General features: G+C 58.3%; 1 protein-coding gene and 1 non-coding gene across 2 annotated transcripts; both read left to right on the top strand.

Annotated features, from left to right (window-relative positions):
- The first annotated feature begins 1,632 nt into the window (after nt 1-1,632).
- Nucleotides 1,633-18,881, top strand: WNT10A (Wnt family member 10A). The gene is made up of 4 exons (XM_086897847.1): nt 1,633-1,785; nt 4,513-4,775; nt 12,650-13,026; nt 17,738-18,881. Exons 1-4 carry the CDS (start codon nt 1,727-1,729, stop codon nt 18,203-18,205), a joined length of 1,167 nt encoding a protein of 388 aa, XP_086753973.1. The 5' UTR covers nt 1,633-1,726; the 3' UTR covers nt 18,206-18,881.
- Nucleotides 15,243-15,315, top strand: TRNAV-GAC (transfer RNA valine (anticodon GAC)). The gene has a single exon. It is a non-coding gene; the product is annotated as a tRNA-Val (tRNA).
- Nucleotides 18,882-19,285: the final 404 nt, after the last annotated feature.

The raw sequence follows: 19,285 nt of genomic DNA, 5'->3' as shown, positions 1-19,285 counted from the left end.
GTCCCCATTAACACCCACCCATGCCCCCACACCCTGCCTATTCACCCTATGCCTCAATCACATTCAATCCACACTGTCCACACTCTCCTTACACCCGTGCACATCTGCCCCACACCCAGTGCACAGTCATAACCCTCAACACTCCACACACGCTCACCACTCACCCTGTTTCTCTGTACTCCATGCACACTCACCCCATGCCGTGCATCCCTATGCCATACCTAGTGCCCTCTCACACCCCCCATGGCCTATGCACTTACCCCACACCATACACACATCACACCCCACGCACGCTCACCTGTGCGCTGCCTCCTCACCGTGCTCAGGTACCAGGGTCCCCCCTACTCATGCATGCTGTGCACAGTCACCTTTGTCCCACACACACCCAGACAAGCCATGCACAATCACCCCTCACCCTGTGCCCTCACCCACACTTGGTGCACTCTCACGCTGAGCGCATTCACTCCACGCCTGGTGTGTGCTTATCCCACGCCACGCACATTCACTCTGCGCACACTCCGCTTCCTTCCCCGTGCCCACCACTAAACCCCACGCCCACAGCACTTTCCCCGTGCCCTGAGCGCACCCCCACCCCCGCAACGTGCAGTCCCCCAAGTCCCCACGAATACAGTCCCACCCCACACAGGCTCACCCCACGCACAGTCCCCCACACCTGCACGCATTCCCACGGGCCACGGACGCCCAGCTCTCCCCGCGCTCAGACCCACATGCTCACCCCACAGCACCAGCACTTACCCCGCACCCTGCGCACACTCCTCCGCGCTGAGCGTTCCCAGCACACACACTTCTCCGCGCCGTGCCCGCTCACCCCGCACACCGTGCCCGCTCACCCCGCACACCGTGCCCGCTCACCCCGCACACCGTGCCCGCTCACCCACGCTGTGCCCACCCCACGCCTCTCTCTCCCCCGGCCCCGCGCCCACTCTCCTGCCGCCCGTGCCCGCTCGCCCCCCCGCCGCCCGCTCCCTCCCCGGCAGGCTGCGTGCGACACGCCGGCTCCCCGCCCCGCTGCCACCCTCTGCCCCGTCCTTCCCCCGCGGGCTCCTGTCTGGACGTGTCGGGACTCGGGCTCCGGGCGCTGAGTAATGCTCGGCGCAGCGCGATCCCAGGCAGAGCCGCTGCCGCCGCCGCTCCGCGCCCCGCGCTCCCGGGGCGCTCCGGCCGCGACCGTGCTCGTTCCGCCGGAGGCCCGGCGACACCGGCGGCGGGGGGCGGCGGGGGGGCCGCGGCTCCCCATGTGCCTGCGGGCCCCGCGGGAGCCGCGGAGCCGCTCGCCCGGCGAGCCCTGCCCACGCCCGCCGCGGCCCCGGAGCCCCGGGGCGCCCTGGGGAGCGGCGGGGGAGCGCACCCCGCGGGCCGAGGGCCCCCCCGGCCCCCCGGCACGTCCTGCCATGGGGGGCTGAGCCGGGGGGCTGTGCGCGGCGGGGCGGCGGCGGGCAGGGCGGGGGGCGCGCAGCCCTCGCCGGGCTCGGAGGGCGCCGGGGCGGCGGGAGGCGGGGGGGGCATCCCGAGAGGATGGCAGAGCCGCCCCGGCGAGCCGAGCCCCGGCGCGCAGGGAGCCAGTGAGAGGGAGGAGAGGGGAAAACACAAACAAGCAAACAACCCACAACAAACAAAGCGGGCAGAGAGCAGCGCCGAGCCCCGCCGCCCCTGCCCCAAAGGCGCCCGCCCGCCCGCAGCCCGCACAGCCGCTGCCCCAGCGAAGATGCGCCCGGCCCTGGCCCACGGACTCTGCTCGCTGCTGCTCAGCCTCTGGGTACCCAGGTAGGAGCTGCGCCCCTCCATCCCCAGCCCCGCCGCTGAGAGCCCCGGCCCCGCGGGGAGGGCGCCGGGGAAGCGCCGCGCCCTGCTCCGCGCCGGGGGCGGTGTGCCCAGGGGGCTCCTGGAGGGGTCCCGCCGCCCCAGCCCGGCCCCGCACGGTTGCGGCCCCCCGTGCAAGGGGCTGTCAGGGCTGCTGCTCCCCTCCGCCTTCCCTCGTCCCGACGGAACGCTGGTGGGATGCCCAATTTCTCCAGCTCCAAGAAGCTGTCCCCCTTCCTCCCCGGCCGGAGACGCTCTAGTGCCCGCCCCGACTGCCTCAGTTTGCCCGCGGAGGACGGGGGAATGCCGGCTGGGATGTCACTGTTGTGGGGGTCGGTGCCTACTGGATCCCCCTGCGTCCCTTCCCTGGCTCCACCTGTCCTAAATACTAGAGGGGTAAGAGGGGGCCACCTGCTTTCCAGAAACCGAACCCCCAAATTCACCATCCCTGTCCGCCTTCGCCTTCCCTCTGCCCGCTCTCAAACTTGTGCGCTGCAGGCAGCCAGGGGTTAATCCTGGTGCTGGTATGAGTGTGTGTGTGTGTATGGGGGGGGTGTCCCCCGCCCTTCCCCCTCCCTCCAGCCCCTTTAAATATAATTTGTTAACGTTGGGACTTGTATTAATTAAAGCAGCAGCCGCTGCAGCCTGTGACCTGGGGGCCTGTCACCGTGAAATCAAGTTTAAATCCAGATTTAAAGGGGGAAGAGAGCTGGGGAGAGCGCTGTATCCTTCCTAAGAAGTGTGACAGTGACAGCTTCTTGTCGGTCCCTGGCCCTCCTGAGCCCTGGGTGGAGCAAGAAGGACCGTCCCTCTACTCTCCGGAGCCTTTGCCTCAGTTTCCCTGCAGTGCAATCGGGAGAAAGGCTCTAACATCACCCCCATCCCGGGATGCCCTGGGAAAAGATGGCAGACGCTGTGTCAGGCTCAGGACACACAGGGAACAAAGTCGTTGTGGTGCTCAGGGCAGGAACTCCTGTGGTTGGAGATGGTGGTAGCTGTGTCCTGCTCTGCATCTTTTGTCAGCCAGGGCTTGCTTGATAGTGGAAATGAGTGCAGGAAGCCGGGAAGAAGGTTTTCTCTCCTGTGTAGGGGTTTTGGAGAGATGCACTCCCTTTGTCTCTCTTCTCTGCTCCACCTTTACTCTCCCTATTGGAGTCACTGTGGATATGCACTGGGGCATATTCATATACCACCCATGAAAGTGGTGGGATGGGTATAAACACCCTTGGGAAGCTGGAGAAAGCAGCAGCCTGATCCTGACCGTTCTCCCTGTCCCCTGAGCAAGCTGTAATTCAGCAGGGACACTGGGGCTGAACCCTCCCTCCAGAGCTGGGTGAGCTCTGAGCTGGGGAACTCATCCCCTGACAGCTGCTTCTGTCCATGTACCTGCACCAGGCTTGCAGGGCTTGAGGGAACAGAGGGGGAGTAACCCTTCTCCCCAGGACCTGGCAGCTGCAGTCCTTCCTCCAGCATCCTCCTCCAAGTCTTGTTTCTGTAATCAAAGTTCAAAGGGCTTTGAGCTCCTCTCTTCTCCCAGGGACCCAGCTCTTGCTTGTCCCAGGGAACAGGGAGAGACCTTCCTGGGGAGAGCTCTCAGCAGGGACCAAGGTCTCCTGAACAAGCAGTAGGGTGGCGCTGAGCTCCTAGTGGACCATGCTGCAAGATGCTGTATGTTGCCGGGTGTCCCATTGTCTGCTGCTTGCTTTGTGGGTCTTCCACTTGGACACTGCTTATCCCAGAGTCCTTCAAGCCATTCCCTGGAGTTGGGCAAACACTTCCTACTGTCTCCCTCTTCAGATTTGTCTGTCATGTGTACCACTGTATTAGCTCCAGGCATCTCTTTCTGGATGTGCTTTGTCTCCCCGCATCCCACATCCCATATTCCATCTCCACACACTCCATCTACTTCCCCATTTCCCCAGGGAACATCTCTATTTGTAGCCCTGCCATGGACCATGTGCCTCTCCTAGCACCCATCCATTTGCTGCTCTCTGTGCTTCTGTGGCCACGTGCATCTGCTTCAGTGAGGTTAGGATGTGACAGTGGACTTGGGATTGTTGCTGGGAGCTTGAGAATATTTGGCACAGTGCTTGGCTCCATATTTCACAGCTGAGCTGAAAAGGCTGATGACTCCCTTTACCTCCCTTGCAAGGACCAGCAGTGTTGGGGGATACAGGAGATGCAGGGAGGGGATCAGCCAACATCAGGGGTGGAGGCAGACCTGGAATGAACCTTCTGCTCCAGGGTCACTCAGTTCTCTCAGGGGGAAGCTTTCTGTGGAAGGTAAGCTGGGGCAATGAGTGCTGAGAATCTGCAGTGCATGGCCAGTGTGGGAGATCCCTGGGGGAGCACACAGAGAGAGAGTGCAGTCCTGGGAGATGCTGGGCTCCAGAGGCAGGATGGCCAGATTTGACTGCTGCTGGGCAAAGGCTGCCAGGGTGTCTGTACTGTACTTACGTTGCTGGAGGGGACTGCAGCCCCAGTGCTGCTTGGGTATCTCTGCCTGGGTAAGCTGCCGTTGAGCACAGGGTTTTTCCAGCCTTCCCTGTAGGCAATGGGCGCAGTGTGGATTGAGGAGCATCTCCCCTCCCCGTATGTGTGTCCCCCACAGACTTTTCCCCTTTCCCAAATGGAAAACCAAGTGGCTGACATTGCTTGCTCTGAGCTCAAGGGTGTCCTTTTCCCTCCCAGCTCCTGCTCCAATGAGATCCTGGGCCTGAAGCTGCCATCAGAGCCAGTGTTGAATGCCAACACGGTGTGCCTGACCCTGCCGGGGCTGACGCGGCGGCAGCTGGAGGTGTGTGTGCGCCACCCTGACGTCACCGCCTCGGCCATCCAGGGCATCCAGATTGCCATCCATGAGTGCCAGCACCAGTTCCGGGACCAGCGCTGGAATTGCTCCAGCCTTGAGACCAAGAACAAGATTCCATATGAGAGCATCATCTTCAGCAGAGGTAAGGGTTGGATGGTTCCCCTCCTGTCCCACTATCCAGCACTGGCTCTCTGGAGCCCTCCTGGGTTCCCCCTGTGCCCCTGCACAGCTCTTCCCTGGCCCAGGGGATGAGGCGAGCTCTTCAGCATCCCCATGGATGAAGGCAGAGAAATGTTAGTCTGCCAGATGAAGGAGCACTGCACTATGGCAAAGCTGCTCCATGCACTTTGTACCTGCACTGGCCCTTGTCCTGAGCTGTTCCTTCCTGACCAACTCCAGCTGCTTCAAAGGCTTTTTTCAGGCCCTCCTGCTTTCTGGCATCTTCTCCCTGTGTGGCGTAGGCTGGTGTTTGGAGCAGTGCCAGGGGTGTGCAGCATAGTTGGTGGGTCTGAAGGTGGATGCCATGCTCTGGGATTTGGTTTGGTGGGTACAGCTGAGCATCTTGGCTCAGTCCTGCTCTGGGGATGGTGTTTTAGTGTGTTGTGATGAGCTGAAATGCCCTTAACCAGTGGGACGTAGCTCTATGAGCCTGTCACCCTGGTGTTTTGCCCTTATCTTCACTTTCCAGTGCAGAGAGCTAAGGGCTCTCTGTTTTGTGGGACCCTAAAGCGTGATGGCAGAGGGGACAGGGATACAGGCTGTCCTGGGAGCTCACAGAGCCCTGCAGAGAGCTCACCTGCCCACAGAGCCCAAAGCTGCACTGATGAGAGAACTCTCCCAGCTCTCCACATTCTGCCAAGGATCCTGGTGCGAGGATCTCATCTGCCTCGCAGTCATGTCTGGCTCTGCATCAGAGCCTCCCTGGCTGATACTCTGTCCCCCAGGGGCAGGTTCTGGGGCTGGCCTGCATGGTGCAGGTTACAGTTGTGACCTGATGGGATCTTCTAGTGGAGCTGAATGTATCTTTTCACCTGAGTATCCTTTCTTGAAGCCTGTGCCTCAGGATATTTCTAAGTGCCCATTGTCATAGACCATGGTCAGGAGGACAATATGGTGCCAGTGTCTGGCAGTCAGGGTGCTGAGGGCAGGCCAGGTGCCCTGCACACATACCACTCCTCCAGCTCCCAAGAAAGGAGAAAACTACCTAAGAAACTGTTCACATACCCTCTTTGTGAGCCTCTCAGCCTGATGCCCAGCAGAGAGTTGCAGCCATCCACTCTTCTTCAAACAGCCTTCCACGTCCTATATCTTCTTTCCCTGGGACTATGAGGAGAGTCTCAAAGAGGAGAGGTTGGCAGCTTGAGGCTTACATGTCATTGAGGGGATGTGGTGGCAGGAGCCCACAGGCAGCTGTAGCAAGCAGGGAGAAGGCTGGAGAGGAGATCACAGAAGCATTTTGGTGTTCAGAGATCCCTCATGTCCAGGGCAGCCTGGACAGCCTCACTGGATGGAATGCTACCTCGGAGCATGTGTGGCAGCAGGGCTGTGGTCCTGCTGTGGAGCAGCCCTGGTCCCTCCCCGGACCTTAGTGCCTGGAGAAGGGCAGCATCTCTTCCTGCTGTGAGCAGTGCCCAGGTTAGGGCCTGGCAGGAAGGGTGGGGACTGTCAGCCCTGATAAGCATCGAGGTATTTCCAGGTCCTCTGAGGAATGCGATTCACTTCTAGTCTCCTCAGGCATCAGGAGACACTGACTTGCTCACTCAACACTCAAGTTGCTCACACACCCAGACAAACTTCCTTGCTCCAGGTCCCACCAGGCTGGGTAAGAAGCACCAGCAGCAGAGAGCATTGACCTGCATCCCTCCCTCAGCCCACCTTGTCTGCTGGTGGCCCCAGTGACTTGCACCTCACTTCTGTCTCATGCTCCTGCAGCCCTTCCTGCTGCCAGGGCTGAGACCGATGGGTGTGGAGACTCCCACAGACCCTGGACTCCAGCCCCCATCTTGAGCTGCTGCATATGGCTCAGCCCAGGCTCTCAGCATTGGTGGGATCCCATTCTCTGGGATGGAGACACAACATCCAGCAGCAGGGCAGGATGGAGGTAGGGCTGGAGCATTAGAGCAGGCAGACATCTCATGGCCCTCCTGTTTTGGCAGCAGAGGTTGCAGGATGAGCCCCAAGCACTCAAGCATATCTCCAAGCTTGGAGCCTTTCTGGCATGGAGCAAACCTTAAGGCTGGAGCCCTGGCCCACTTTGAACTCACTCATGTCCCTCAGTAACAGTGCTGGAGCTCTGAGCTTTGCCTTCCAGCTGTTACAGGCACAGCCATCAGAGAGGGGATGCATCTCAGCAGCCCAGTGCTGGAGGAGAGGCGAGTGGTACAAGCGAGGGGTGCAGGCTCCGTGCCGCAGACTTTAATGTGTCTGACCTCCAGGGACCAGGTCTCTGCTCTGTGCTCTGCCCCATCCTTGCCATGCCTGGGAATGCAACGTTCTTGTAGGATCATTGTTTGTAACCCAAAGTGACAGACCCCTTTAATCTTTCATTCCTTTTCCCACTTCTTCTGCCATCAGTTCAGCCGTGCGTGAATCTCACTTTAAATTATTTGTAGCTGGCTTCTCCCTCCCGCTCTCCCTGCTTGGCTCCACTCCCCAGCTCTGTCCTGTCCTCCTGCATCTCTCACATCTTCTCCCGTGTGGGCATGAGCTGGACAGGAGGCAACACTGTTCCAATCTGTCCCATGGTGCCTATCCCGCACTCTTCCCACTATCCAGGCACTCAGTGGAGCCAGGGACCTCATCCCCTGGACACAGGCAAGAGGACAATGGCAAATGCGTGCCCATGTCCTCATCCTGCTGAGCTGATCCCAGAAGTTTGAGTGTCCTGGGGAGACAGGAAGAAGAGGCTTCAAATCGGACAGGGCTGGGAGTCTGGGGTGGCTTCAGGGCAGCATAGCTGGAGACAGGGATGCTGACAGCATCCTGGGCAGAGCACAGACCTGGGAGATTCTGCCATCCCTGGGGCATGGGAAACGGTGTCTGAGGCATAACAGCAGGTTAGTGGAGGGCCACGGGGGTGCCCAGAAGTTTGCCATCCCTGCTTTCACAGAGCTGTTGGGATTTTTTGAGACACCATTATGGTCTGTAGGTTTTTCAGGTCTGGTCTTCTGATGCTGCATCCTTGAGGCATGGGATGTTCTTTGTACCCTCTGTTGAATCTCCAGTGCCACCTGCACCCCCCCATCCTCCTTGGCTTATGTCCCCTCCATGTTAAGCCAGGCTCAACAGTGCTATTGCAAATCCTCCTCCAGTCTTCCCTGGCTCCCCAGCTGGCTGCCTATGTACTCACCACCTTCCTGGCCATTTTCTGGCACTGTCATTTCTTCCAGGACTCTCCAGTGCTGTTCCTGGTCCCATCCTTCTCTGCTATATCTCCTTCGCCCTCCATGTGCTCACCTGGCTGACAGAGACATCCTCTCCTGGCCTCAGGAGATGTGGGGGAATGGAGCAGTGAGGTGGAGGCAGGTGGCTGCATCTACACCAGCAGTGGAAATAGGTCCCCTGCTCCTGCTTCAAGGCTGAGCAGCACGATTGTGTCCACCTCAGTGGAGAGGATGGCCTGTAGTCCTGGTATATTGTCCCACTACAGCATCTGTGGGTTGCCAGGCACTGTGTGGCTTGTCTGGGCTGACCCAAGCCTGATTGCCTGACAAAAACCAAGCTGCAGGTGGTGGTGGGTCACTGAGTCTTGGTCCTTGTCCAGTATGTGTGCACCCAGGGTGCCATCAGGGCTGGGACTGTCTGGCTGATGGCCAGGGGCTGTTTGAGGTGTGCTGTGGGACTGACTATTCCCCTTTCCTCATCCTAACCCCAACCCTGTCTACATGAAGCTCTGAATAAATTAGGACCCCCATGGAGGGGCTGGATGTCCTTGAAGGCCTTCAAAGGCTCATGGTTGGAGAGGACATGTCTCTGGAGTGCAGTATCTCTTGGTTCCTGCAGCCTTTGGAGAGGCTGCTTGCCCCATGTCCTCCCTGGAAGGGCTCACTGGTGACAAGGGGCCTGGATGGCCATGTCCAGATCTTGATTTCTCCCAGCAGGGAGTGGGGAACTCCCTGCAAGGATGGAAACACCAGGTGCTGGGGCCCAGCCAGCTGTGAAACGGAGCTTGGGGAAGCTTTGCTGTGTGCTGAGGGAGGCAGGTGCTGTTACAGCTATCCAGGGAGATGCTGCCAAGCTCAGGACCCTGGAACCCAGCTCTGCAGAGCCCCAGCCAAGCCCCGGTGCCCGCAGACCGCAGCGCCTGGCCTGGCGCACCTGCAGCTGGGCTGCTGGCAGGGTTTTGTGTACCCCCAGGCAAACCAAGGGCTTTGCCCACCTGGCCCTCAAGGACGTGCGGGTGCTGTGGATGCTTGGCTTCATCCCTGTGGGTTCCCCATTCCCTGGACCTTCTCCCCACTGACGGCGCAAGTGGGACCCTGGGGCCAGGCAGGATTCCTGGCGATTGGGGCTGAGCTCGGCTCCCTGCAGCCTGCACAGCAGCAAGGGCTGCTCTCTCATGGTGCCGTGGGCGGACAAGCAGCGAAGGCTGCGGGCTGTCCCTGGCATGCTCAAGAAGGTGCAGGGAGGCAAGTTGGGATCTGCAGGGAGGCATTTAGTGCCTGGTGCTGGGCCAGACCCTGGCAGGTTCACCTGCAGTTTAATTAGGGAGAGGGGAGGGGAGGGGAGGGAGCGGGGCTGGGGGAGAGGCAGCATGTCGGGACTGGCCGTCTCGGCAGGCCTCGCAGGAGGTGGTGGGAGAAGTTCTCCTCTGCCTTTTATCAGGGCTGGAGCGATGTGCCCACAGCTCCTGGCAGATACACCCTGCTCCTGGGGGGTATTGCCATGAAGGGGGCAGCTGAGCATCCCTGGGGTACCCTAGGGTGGGCCTACATGAAGCTGTCCCACTGGCTCCCTAAATGCCACCCAGGCATTGCAGTGATAGGTGCTGGGAAAGAATTGCTGTCTGGATGTGATGGTCAGCTGTGGGACGAAGGCCATCACTCCAGCTCTCCCTGGTCTGCAGACTGTAGAGCCTGGAGCTGTCCCTAAGCCAACCCTGTAGCCTTCATTGCTCATCTGCTTGAAAGACGGAGGAACTGCAGCATCCGTGGTGGAGCCAGGGCTGCTGGGACTTGAGGTCTTTCTAAATGACCCCCCACCTCGTAGGGACATCTTGACAGGGAAAACTTTCCCTGATAAGAAAGCTGCTTTGGGATTTGACCTGGGGAAGAGAAACCTGTCCTCTTTGCCTAGCATGGTCTTTGAGTACACAGCAGACTGGATGCCGGTGGTGATGTCAGGATTGTGTTCTCCATTCCCTCTTCCCTGGAGGATGCAATACTTCTTAAACCTTCCACAGCTACACCTCTTCTGTGGTCTCTGGGGGGATAAGGTGGCTCAAAAATCACTGCTGAGGTCTCAGGTGGCTGGGGTTGCTGGAGAGCCTCCCTCCAAAGGGCTCAGGGCTGGCCACCACATGCCACTCTCAGCTGTGGCTCCTGGAAGCTTCCACCCTTGCTGAGCCCACAAGGCAGGTGGTTGTTGCCTGCAGCCATGTTGCTCGTTGCTTTGCTTCAGTCCTCTGTCTCTGGCGTGGCTGGAGTAGAGCAAGGAATGTAAACTGAACTCCTAGCAGAACCATACTGGCATGGCTGCTGTGATCCCAGGGCTGCCCTGACCCCCTCCTCCCCTTTGCTCACAGCTCCCCCTGAGAGCAGGTGGGGGAAGAAGGGGAGAAGGCAGGGAAGAATGGTGGGGCCAGGCAGAGTGATACTGAGCAGGGAAAGGACCATGATGAGATGGGAACAAGGCTTCCTGAATGCTGTGATGTCATGTCCTGGGGACCAGTCTGTCCCCTGCCCACAGCCTGGGGAATGGCAGCTCCAGGGACAAGGACCCATACCTCATCCATCAGCTCACATGTGCTTGGATAGCACTAGAGGAAGAAGGACTGGGGCTTTAACCCATGGGTTTCCAGCCATGGCGGGTGTCCAATCAACCTGACCTCTTTACCTGTAAGAACATGGGCTTGCTAGACGGACTGGGTGGGGTAGAGCTTTTGTCTGGGCTCCAGCAGGGATTTTAAGGAGATGCCACACCAGAAATTATTTTTTTAGGCTGGAGAAATGTGCGAGAAAGAGGCAGGGCTGAGAGGAGGGAGTTGTGCTGAATGAAGGGTTTGCTGCCCCTGTCCTCAGGTGCTGGCTGTGCCAGAAGCTGAGGATACCCAGCAGAGTGGCAGTGACAAATTGGGCTGTGCCCAGGTTTGGTATACGAAGGGCTGAAGCTGGCCCAGATAGTGGGATCAGAGAACCGACGTAGGGAGGATTTGGGAATCCAGGAGACCTTTCTGTGCAGGTTCTCCATCCTCCGTTGCTCACCTGGGGACTGAAGTTCCCCAGATGTGGGCCTTCATGCTCCAGCAGCGCTGTGGGTGTGTTGTAGGCACTGCCTGCCAGCACTCTCCCTGGGGAGGCTGCACAGCACAGTGTACGCACCAGCAGCCCCATTACCTGCCCGCTGAAAAATGTTGTTCAACTTGTGCATGGAAAGAGGCAGGCTGAGAGCAAGCTTGTCCCACACCAAGGGGAAGCTGGGAGAGGCTCCTGCTGGCTTTTAAGCAGCGCCTCGTTAATTTTTTAAATGCACCAGTGTCAAATTAACACACAAAAGAGCAGCATGACTTTAAATGCAGGTTTCCGGGCTGCATTTCATTTTCCTTTAATAAGATCATAGCGTTTGCTCAGCGGGCGGCAGCGAACCGCGGAGGAGACGTGCGTGATGGAGAGCACTGCCAAGGACGGGCGACAGCAGTGGTTGCACTCTCACCTCTCCTGACTCTGTGGCACAGGCAGGGAGCTGGCAGAGCATTGGGGTGCTCACCCAAGACCCCCATGGCATGGACCTGGTAAAGAAAATATCCCAAAACCTGTTGTCTGTTCAGCTGCGTCAAAGCCAGGGCCAATCAAATTGCTCATGTCCAACAGAGAGAGAGGCTGGGAACTCCAGCTATTTATTTATTCACATGTGACGCCACGGCACAAAATCTGCCTCTCCCTCCATCCTTGCCTCATGCTGGGGCCAGTCACTGTGCACCAAAGCAAAGGGCACCGCAGGCTCCCTGCCTGACCTGGGAACTGCAAACAAAAATATTACTTAGCATTTCAAATAAAACAGAAACTCCCACGGAGGAGAGGGTCTTCACCTGGCTTCAGTGAAGCCAAGAGATTCTCAGGCACCTCCTGCACACAGCCACATGGAGCCCCATGGAACCCTTTCTGCGAGACCTGTCCCTGTCCCCATCTGCCCTGTCCCCAGCTAATGACACTTGTGGATGTCCTCACTCCCTAGTGTTTAATGACAACCAGCTGCCGGCTCTGGCAGTGCACGCTGTGGTCACGGCATTCTCTCGCTGACTAGGGATGCGCAGTTTTTTCCAGCGTGGTATCACATTTAGAGCTTCATGTGGGACCTGGCAGAGTTCAGAGTGGGAAGGAATATGGGCAGATGAATGGGGCTGGACAGGCAGTGCAACCTGCTCTTTTTGCTGCCTAATCTGCACCCTGTGAATAAGCAAAAGTGGCCCATTCTTCAGCAGAAATATCTCTAAGCCAGTGTTATATTTAGTATAGTAGGAAACGCTGAGTGGGGAGGGGAGAAGGATTGCCTTTCCCACCAGAGCCATGATGCAGATGCCTGAGCAGTGCCGTGGTGGCATCTCCTGGAGTAATGTGAGAGCAGGGTGATGGTGGAAGCTGGGGTCCCAGCTAGGGCAGGGCTGCAGTGTGTCCTGGTGGGGGCTGGAGAACAGAGTGGGGATTCACTCGTGGCCTATGTGGGAGCTGGAGCATTGGGGAAAAGCAAGACACAAGCTGAACCTCCAACTCCCTACACCCCAGTGTGATGATGAACTCATCCAGCCCCTCACGGGGGTCACACCACCCAGCCTGAGCCCCACTCTGTCCTTCCTTGCAGGCTTTCGGGAGAGCGCCTTTGCGTACGCTATAGCGGCTGCCGGCGTGGTGCACGCCGTGTCCAACGCCTGCGCTCTTGGGAAGCTGCAGGCCTGTGGCTGCGACCAGAAGCGCCGTGGCGATGAGGAGGCTTTCCGGCGCAAGCTGCATCGTCTCCAGCTGGAAGCCATGAACCGCGGCAAAGGCATGGTGCACGGGGTGCACATGGAGCACATGCCAGCAGAGACCCCTGGCCTCCAGGACTCCTGGGAATGGGGAGGGTGCAGCCCCGATGTGGACTATGGAGAGAAGTTTTCCAAGGATTTCCTCGATTCCCGGGAAACCTACAGGGATATCCACTCCCGGATGCGGCTGCACAACAACCGCGTGGGCCGGCAGGTGAGTGGGGCGCTGGTGACAGTTGTGGGGAGATGATGGTGGGAACGGGATCCCCAGGACATGTGTGGGAAGGCTGCAAGGGACTCACGCTGGCTTCTGTGGAGCCATTTGTGAGTCTGGGATTGCCCCAAATGCACCACCTTTCCCCAGTCCTGCCCAGAACAAAGGTGGTGATGCCCGTAGCAGGACTGGGCTGCAAGGATATGCTGGTCAAACACCTGCTGGGAGCAATACCTCTGAGCATTGCTGCTGTGGCCTTGCCAAGGAATGCTGTCCCAGGCCACTGTCACCTGTCTGTGCTGCAGTGGTACTACTGGGGTGGCACAGCAATGATTCTGGCTCCTGCCTCTCAGGAACTGTGTGAATTGGTGTTGGGGAGCTGCAGTGGGAAGCTAACGACAGGGAGGAGAAAGTCACTGGCACCATGGGGATACAGCACAGATTCTGCAGCACCCAGCTATGTCTCTGCTTCCAGAAAGGGAGCCAGTGGAGGAGGAGACAGATGTGAATGAGATTGAGTTAGGCACTGGGCACCCGTAACAGCTGGGAAATACAGCATGCCCTTGGGAGCAGAGGTGACAGCCCACAGCTGTGTCCCCTCTCTCTAGCAGTGTGCTGGAGCCTGTCCAGGCAAGCAGGACAGCTTCCCCTCCATTCTTATGATGTCGGGTCTCATTAAAGGTACTAATTAGTAGCTCACTCTGTCTGGAAGCTGAGGTTTAAAAGCAGCCTGACATTGGAGACAAGAATCATTCAGGCAGGAGGGGCTGTATTTCCCTGCCTGCTTTTGCTCACAGCAGGTGCCTGAGAGATCACAGCTATTGAATCCAACAGGACACGTCTCCAGGACCCCAGCCACATGCTGCCAGGGCAGTGCCAAGGGATGTGTAGTGGCTGTAGGAATAAATAATTAAAGGTCAGAATTCCACAGGGAATATTTCCTTGGGATGGCTCAGACACTTGGATATGCCTCTGGCTTTGAGCATGTCTGAAGCCACCTGTGAGGTGAGGGTGCTGCAGAGCAGGACCTTAATGTGTGGCTTCTCCTGATGCTGGACCTGTGCTTTACCACCCTGGAAAAGCCACCCCAGTTTGTCCAAGCTTTAAATGCCTGGGGAATACCAAAGCTTTTGATTTGTTTTGCTTTGTTTGCTTGTGTGTGGTGAAAGCTTACTCAGTGTTAGGAAGCTAAATCCTCTGCAGGCTGCTCTGGCCCAGTCTGGACAAGACCCCCATACCGGTTCTGACTGCAGGGCTCATCCTGATTCCCCTGCATCTCTCCATGCTCCAGATTTCTGGGACTCCTGGCAGTGCTCAGAAACCTGTGGTCCCTGTTCCCTGTTTCCCAAGGGAAACCTCACAGCCTGCAGAAGGAAGGGAATGTGAGAGAGGAATATTTGCTCTGGCAGGATGTCACAAAACATTTCCTGTGGGATCCAGTAACAGTGAAAATGCCTGGGGTCTGCTTGTCCCTGAGGGCAGGCAGGCATGGGACTGGCAATGTCAGCTCTTGGTGGCTTCAGAGACAAGATCTGGAGTGATGAAAGAAGCCTCGGAGCTAGAAGAAGAGGCAGAAGAAGACTAAAGGAATCAAGGAGGGAATGGTACCTGTGCAGGTGGGGAAGCAGTGCCTGGACAGGCTGCCCAGCTGAGGGATCTTGCTGAGATGAGGGTGTCAGCCCATGTCTGATGGCTGTGGGTGCAAGAAGATGCTGGACCTGGTCTGTGTCTGTTGGTGCAGTGCTTATTGCCAGGGCTGGTCCTGGCTGCCCCACTGGGGATGGGTTCTCCAACTCCCCACCTGCTCTTTTAGCAATGCTGTAGGTCCCACCCAAGCCCCACTTACTACTAGGAGCAATGTTCCTGCTGTAATAAGCAACAATCTCCTGGGATTTCCCAGGGAAGGAATGGCTGTGCTGATTGCACAGGTCCTCCCCTCCAAGTCCTGAGGCTTGAACCTCTTTAGTGAGCAGTGATGTGGACATGGAAGCCTCGTGCCGTGCCCTGCCATTCACCATCCCTCTCCGTTGCACCAAGTAGCTGCAGCACCCAGAGTTCTCCAGCATCTCACTGATTCTGAGCATCCTCTCTGTGGTTCCTGTGTATCCCAGGGGTGCTGTGCGTGTGGGTAAGCCTGTCTCCCAGCTCAGACCCTGCAATGCTGGAGGGAGATGACAATTCCATGAATGGTGGCATCCAGGTGCCATCAGATGTGGGTTTCTGTAGTGTAGTGGTTATCACGTTCGCCTGACACGCGGAAGGTCCCTGGTTCGAAACCAGGCAGAAACACACTGATTTTTCCTTTTCACGTCCAGCTATGAAGCTGGGCAGGGCATTGCAGCTGCAAGGGATGTGCAGCATCCTCTGATAGTGGCAGTGGTGACCTTGGTCCCGAGGAATAGGGAGCCCTGGGATAATCACTGCTTGGTCCAGCTCAAGACTGAGGTGGGTGTTCTGCATCCCTGAGAGGCAGCAAGCTCCCCAGCAAAGAGCAGCAGGAGTGTGAAAGAGACTTTGCAGGTCCTGCTAACTCACCAGATCAGAGAGCGAGAGAGGATGAAAGGAAGCCAGGAACTACCCATTACCCTCACAACAAAGACCTACGATAAAGCTCTTATGAGCGTGCCTGGGAGGAGCTGGGAATGTACGAAAGAAAGCACCAGCGAGTCCGGGCATGTGTCGAACTTGGGTGTCTATGAGACGGGGAAAGGACGGGTAAGGGTGCATGGAGAAAATTCAATGACAAAAGCATGGGGCCAAGACTCAGATGGGTCCTTCTTGCATCTCATAGCTCTGTAAGGTCTTGTCCCCTCTGTGCTGCCTGTGCAGGAGGGAAAGAACACGCCATCGCTGGTCAGGGATGGATGGGTGTTGTGGTGTTGGTGCTCAGGATACTCAGCAGTGATGCCTTGGGCGATGGAGATGGCCACACTTGACACTTTCTTCAGCTCCTGCTGTGACCAGCTGTAGCCCCAGATGACTCCCTGTCCAGCTATCACACCACTGTCCCCTCCATCCCAATGGGGAGCCTGCTAGCCACAGCCTTGTATGCAGATTTTTCCTGGTCCAGCCAAGCCAGCGGGGAGGGGATGTGGGAAAGGATGGGGTCCCAATGCCAGTGTGTTCCCGAGGATAGTGACAAGAACAGTGGTGAGCAGCTGGTGTTCCTGGCTGGCACACCCAGGACATGGTGGAGAGGCCAGGTGGCTCATTGCCTGTGAGGTGGAGGCTCTTCCCAGCAGGAGCAGGACTCTCAGCAGGATGAAAGCCAAACTCCAGCCCAGCCCAGACCTCTCCACCATGTGCCCCAAGCTCCAGGTGTGTTTCCCTGACCTGCCTTCATTACCATAACTGCTTAGCAACTTGAAGATTTACTCTAAAACAAGAAAGCAAGGAACAAAAACTGCCCACCAGTACCTAAACAAGGCTCTCCTGTCACATGTGTCCCTCTCAGGGAGGGGGCAGGAATAGGCAACATGTGGCAGGCATGAAGCCAGGTAGCTGGGCAGGACTGGCATTGTAGGACAGCACCTTCCACAGGGACAGGTGTCCCCTGGGATCCCCCCACAAGCCCTGGAGCATGGCCCTGGGTATGGGGATCAGCCTGTTATAGTCTGCAAGCCCCAGCTGAACTCCTGGTGAGGTTTTGGTGTCCACATGGGAAGGGAGCTTGTTGAAGCCTGTGTGAGCACATGGATATGGGGGCACACAACCCAGCAGGGAATCCCTGTTGGGACAGAGCAGAGGATGTTATAAACTGTCTCTTTACAGGCTGTGAGGGGATGTATGGTCATGTTGTGCCCCTGGAGATTGATGGGCATGAGCTGTTTCTCCTGCCTTGGCCACAGCAGTATCCCTTACAGGCATGGGGGATGTAGGGGATCCCAGCATGTAGCCTAGGGCTCGGCAGCCTTGTCCAGGGAGTCCAAGGAACTCCACACTAGCCTCTGGCCCCTGCATGAGCTGTGCTTTTGGGCTAGCCCAAACTACAGCCATATCCCAGCCCATGCACCCCGGCCCTTGAAGGACATGGATGTATAGCTCTGGCCACACTGCAGCCTCTACAGACTGTAAGTCAGGGATGTGATCCCTGCTTGGAATTTGTGTGGTGGTGAGAGGCAGTGCCTCAGCCCCCTGGTGCTGTGGCCAGGTTGGCTGAAGGAGAGCAGGCAAGAGCTAAAAGCAAAGCTTCTCCCAGGGCTCCCAGAATTGGAGCTTTATGGGATGAAGACCCTGGGGAGGGAAAAAGAAGGGGAAAGCATCCCTCCCACCTGCCCCACTTGCAGTGTGACTGGTGAGGTGCGTGGGAGACCCTTGCTTTGAGGGGTGTCCTATTATGGCTGCACAGATGCAGCCATGCTGGTTTTAACTGGGGTGCAGGATCAGGTTGATGCTGCTGGAGCCAAGCTCCTTCTCCTCCCTGTGCTCAAATAGCTCACCCTCTCCTTTAGGTGCCAATCCCTTGCTGAAACATAAAAGCCAGTTGGTATTGCCAGGATGGGAAGGGACAGGGTGTGGGACATGAGTTGCACTGGGCACAGCAACAGGGTGCAGCCTTGCTGGCTTTGCAGTTCCAGAGCTTTGATGGCTACTCATGACAGCCCTTGATGTTCCCGTAGTGCCAGCCCACACAGAGCTCCATTGTGGCTTCTCCAGTCCCCAAAACGCATCTCCTTCATGCTAACTCCTTTGTCCTTCCTTCCCCGCCCAGGTGGTGATGGACAACATGAGGAGAAAGTGCAAATGCCACGGTACCTCAGGGAGCTGCCAGCTGAAGACGTGCTGGCAGGTGACGCCTGAGTTCCGCCTGGTGGGGTCCCTGCTCAAGGACCGCTTCTATGGGGCCACCCTCATCCGGCCCCACAACCGGAACGCCGGGCAGCTGGAGCCGGGCCACGCTCGGCATCGCCGCCGGGCCGGCATCAGCGAGCTGGTTTACTTTGAGAAGTCACCCGACTTCTGCGAGCGAGAGCCGGCCCTGGACTCCTTGGGCACCCAAGGGCGTCTGTGCAACAAGACCAGCCCGGGCATGGACAACTGCGAGAGCCTGTGCTGCGGCCGCGGGCACAACATCCTGCGGCAGACGCGCAGCGAGCGCTGCAACTGCAAGTTCCACTGGTGCTGCTTCGTGGCCTGCGAGGAGTGCCGCATCACCGAGTGGGTCAGCGTCTGCAAGTAGCCCGGCGGACATCGGTGCCCACCCCAGGGTGCCACGGACAAGCACGGACAACCCTGCGGCAGGGGAGGGAGACGGGGATCGGCGCTGGGGGGGAGGTGGAGCCGCGATACCCGCTTCCCTCCGCTCCGACGGAGCAGGAGAGGACATGCTCAGCACCCTCCAAAATCAGCACTTTGTCGTCACCTGGGAAGGGCGGGGCTGCCCGCTGCCCCCAGCCCCACATGAGAGCACCAAGGCTCCCGGCCCCGGGGAGCGCACGGCCATGCTGTACAGACCGCCGACACCAGCACCGCTCGGGGGGCGCAGGGTGGGCGTGGGGGTGGGGGACTGCCCGCTGGCACCCAGCGGTTCGGAGCAGGATGGGGTCGTGCACAGCGGGGCATGGGGAGCCCAGGGTGGGAGGGAAGTGGGGGGGACACACATTAGCACTGTGCACAAGTTCCTCCAACCACATGCGAGGTTGTGCTCGGAGCAGGGTGGGGTTGGAGCACCCCATAGGATGGAGAAGGGGCACAGCTCCCCGGGCTGGGGCTCACCTCTCACCTCTGGGCTGGCTTGGGCGGTAGCGTCATGGCCAGAGCGGCAGGTGCCCGGGACTGTGCTGTGTGTGTCTGTGTTATTCTATGGTAAGTTATTTTCTGATTGTGAATAAAAGTGGATTGGAGACAGCATAGGGTATTTCAGGATGCAGCACCCTGCTCTTCCTGCTGTCCAGAACATCCTCAAGAGTGACAGAAGGATGGAGGGGTGCCCTTGGTGCTGCTGACCTACTTGAGTGAGACTTTCTCCCTGGTGCTCTGCTGCCATCCCATAATAACTGTCCTATGAGCTGTTTGCAGACTGGCAGGAGGTGGAGACCCATTGCATACATCCCAGACACTTGCAAGGTGGCTGCTGGGAAACTTCTGCCCAGCTGGATGCATGCTAGACCCCATCCATCCTATGGGAATCCTGGCTGTTGTCCCCATGCCCGTGACTATGCTGGGCTGGGAGCTGCCCCACTGTCTCCCACACTCCTGGGGAGGCATGGTGGGGCTGGACAGTAGGGAGAGGGGAAGGCAGTGTGGGTGGGCCAGGCAG

The sequence above is a fragment of the Cyanistes caeruleus genome, chromosome 7, assembly GCF_971803275.1.
Source record: "Cyanistes caeruleus chromosome 7, bCyaCae1.hap1.1, whole genome shotgun sequence".
Lineage (NCBI taxonomy): Eukaryota > Metazoa > Chordata > Aves > Passeriformes > Paridae > Cyanistes > Cyanistes caeruleus.
This window is presented reverse-complemented; position numbering and strand designations above follow the sequence as displayed.

Bases quoted from the DNA above. Each gene is read 5' to 3' on its own strand.
- WNT10A (XM_086897847.1), top strand. From the start codon at position 1,727: ATGCGCCCGGCCCTGGCCCACGGACTCTGCTCGCTGCTGCTCAGCCTC. The intron at 1,786-4,512 runs GTAGGAGCTGCG...TTTCCCTCCCAG, and splicing joins CTCAGCCTCTGGGTACCCAG to CTCCTGCTCCAATGAGATCC. The intron at 4,776-12,649 runs GTAAGGGTTGGA...CCTTCCTTGCAG, and splicing joins GAGCATCATCTTCAGCAGAG to GCTTTCGGGAGAGCGCCTTT.